The 2,686-nt window shown below is 37.1% G+C and overlaps 1 protein-coding gene across 1 annotated transcript; it reads right to left on the minus strand.

Moving 5' to 3' along the window:
• Positions 1-416: 416 nt before the first annotated feature.
• On the minus strand, positions 417-1,376 carry LOC141695472 (uncharacterized). Its single transcript, XM_074499715.1, has 2 exons — positions 746-1,376; positions 417-658 (listed from the first exon to the last, which is right to left on the minus strand). The coding sequence occupies exons 1-2, from the start codon at positions 1,374-1,376 to the stop codon at positions 417-419; spliced, it is 873 nt and encodes a 290-aa protein (XP_074355816.1).
• Between the last annotated feature and the right edge of the window lie 1,310 nt (positions 1,377-2,686).

Raw genomic sequence — 2,686 nt, forward strand, 5'->3', positions numbered from 1 at the left:
AAATCATGCAATTTAGTTTCTAATTCTGCATTCTTGTTCTTAAGCTCTTCCTCTGTCTCAAGGTGCTTAGTAATCTTAAGCTCTAAATATCTATTGGTTTGCTTAAGATTCTCAACACTGACCCTATCTAGAACTAACTTATCATTTTCATCTTTAACTTTCTTTAGTTCTACTTTAAGGTCTTCGACATCAAGCAGAGTACATCTTAGTATAGTACTAACGTTTCTATACACTTCTTTTATGACATCATGTTGTTCAATACATTCCTTTGTATTACATCGTGCCTTGAGATAGTGATGAGAAACAACATTTCCATACACTAGGATAGTCTGCCTGAAGGCGACACAGTGTTCATTCTCACACAAGTTATTTGGAGGTAAAGCATGAATAGTTGGAAATGTTACCTGAGAAGAAGATTATGCCATCAATGCTAGATTTCCATATTGCTCTTCTTCATCATCAGTGTCATCCCAGCTCTTCCCTTCAGCTATGTAAGATTTCACTGGATACTTCCTTGAGCTACCTGAGTCCTTCTTCTGATAAGCTTTGCCTTTATCCCTTGACTGTTGAGGCTTCCTACATTCAATGGCAAAGTGCCCAACCGTATCACAGTTATAGCATCTGAACTTGCTTCTATCAACCATCTCTGTCTTGTAACCTGATCCATAAGATGAACTTGACTTTGACCACGATTGCTGCTTCCAGAACCCCTAAAGCCTTGCTTCCTTTCTAAACCTAATGTTACTGAACATCCTAGCTAAGTTGGCCATGGTAGGATCTTCCATACTTTGCAGCTCCTCAGTGGTGTAGTAATCACTTGGATTCCCAGAGAGGTTTCCATCATCCATCTCAGCTTCAAAGAGCGTTTCAGCTTTAAACTTAGGCTTTTCAACAGTGATGTCAAGCTCTTTGATTCCACTAGCTACAAGAGCAGTTGTCTTGAGTAGTTCATCATTCTTGTTATCAATTGTGCCACTACCATAGATAATTTTCCTTTTTTCTTGCTCCATTTCATGAGTGTTCAGCTTACCACACAATTTCTCAAGTGTCATGGTTTCAAAGTCAACACGCTCACGAATAGATGAAGCCTTGTTCTCTAAGTGGTGAGGTAGGACTAGCATAAACTTCCTGTTGACTTCTCTCTGAGGATAAGTCTTGCCATGGATACTTAGTTCATTTAACAGCTTGTCCAGTCTTTCAAAGACTTGAGTAATACTTTCTCCAGGCAAGGGCTTAAAGGCCTCATATTGTGAAGTCAAGATGTCCAATCGATTCTTCCTGACATCTTCAGTTCCCTCCATAAGCAGTTCTATGGTTTCCCACACGTGCCTTGCACTCTCACAGACCATAATTTGGTGACTCATGTCATCATCCATCGAATCCACCAAAATAAGCTGTAGGCCTTCATCCAGAGCTATTAGTTCTTTGTCACGTGCACTTCATTCAGCTTCAGAACATGACATTCTCATATTAGGCACTCCGGATGATCCTTCATTGGCACATGTCGTCCTTCTATTAACACTCTCATATACTGTGGATTCGACAACCGAATATACAATATCATTTTCTTTTTCCATAGATTATATCTCGATTTATCAAACTGAGGAACCTTGATACTATTAACTTTTTGAGAACTCATCTTTTCAGATCTGAGAAAAATTCACAATAACTCGTCTCAAAATACGATAACCCAGTCAGTCAACAATACCAAACCAGTCAAGTCAAAACCAACAAATCCAATTCAGATCTACACACCGAAAGCACTCCCAGACTCCGTACAACCAAAATCAACAACAAAACTTGCTAATCTAAAGGATCAGATCTGTATTTCGATCAACAAGCTCTTATACCAATTGTTAGGTCCAAATGTACATACAGAGGAGGGGTGAATGTATGTTCTTCGTTTTCTAAAATTAATCGCAGCAGAAAATAAATCTCAAAAATGAAATAAACAAACACTAAGATATTCATAAAATAATTCTTATTATTAAGAAATTAAACCGTAAAGGTTTGCTTACAACTCCGAATATAAATAATTCGAAGCACCAAATATAGAGAGAACCAAAATTATATCTATCAATCTAGGGTTCTATCTATCACTCTAAGAATTTAAAGCTTCCATCAAATGATATTAAATACAATCAAGATAGCTTTAAATAATGAGTGTTATAATTTGTAAGGCTTTAATGGTGTGAAATAAATTGGGCAGCACTTCTCTCCTTAATTTTAATAAATGAAATTAACTAACTCTATAAGAAAAATTCTGCAGAGCTTTAATGGTGTTTTTGCTGAGAAGTATTTTTTGCTGCTTCAATTCATTGGTTTTGTTTGGGTAGAATTATAGGAGAGATAAAGATTAAATGTGTGGCTTAACCATGTCCACACATTTAAAATTGTACAGCTTGCAAGATTGATTCTATGGCGATCAAAATAGAAATCAACACTTGATAAGATTTATTAAATCTGTGGCGACAATGGATGAGCAGATAACAAGAAGCCGCCTTTTTCTTTGAAAATTATTCGCCTATGGCGACCTTGAGGAGTAAAATAGGAGTAGTGCTTTGTTAATCAAATAATTCTACTCGGACACAAACAACAACACTGACAGGGAGTTGCACACGGCAAAAGCACATAGAGATCGCCAAATGTGCCAGTTACGCGCGAAAAAAAACTTCAGCCGCCTTTG

The sequence above is a fragment of the Apium graveolens genome, chromosome 11, assembly GCF_009905375.1.
Source record: "Apium graveolens cultivar Ventura chromosome 11, ASM990537v1, whole genome shotgun sequence".
NCBI lineage: Eukaryota > Viridiplantae > Streptophyta > Magnoliopsida > Apiales > Apiaceae > Apium > Apium graveolens.

Excerpts from the sequence above, each read along its gene's own strand:
- LOC141695472 (XM_074499715.1), bottom strand. The coding sequence starts at position 1,376 with ATGGATGATGACATGAGTCACCAAATTATGGTCTGTGAGAGTGCAAGG. Across the intron at positions 659-745 it reads CAACTTAGCTAGGATGTTCA|GTTACAAGACAGAGATGGTT; the intron begins GTAACATTAGGT and ends CTTATGGATCAG.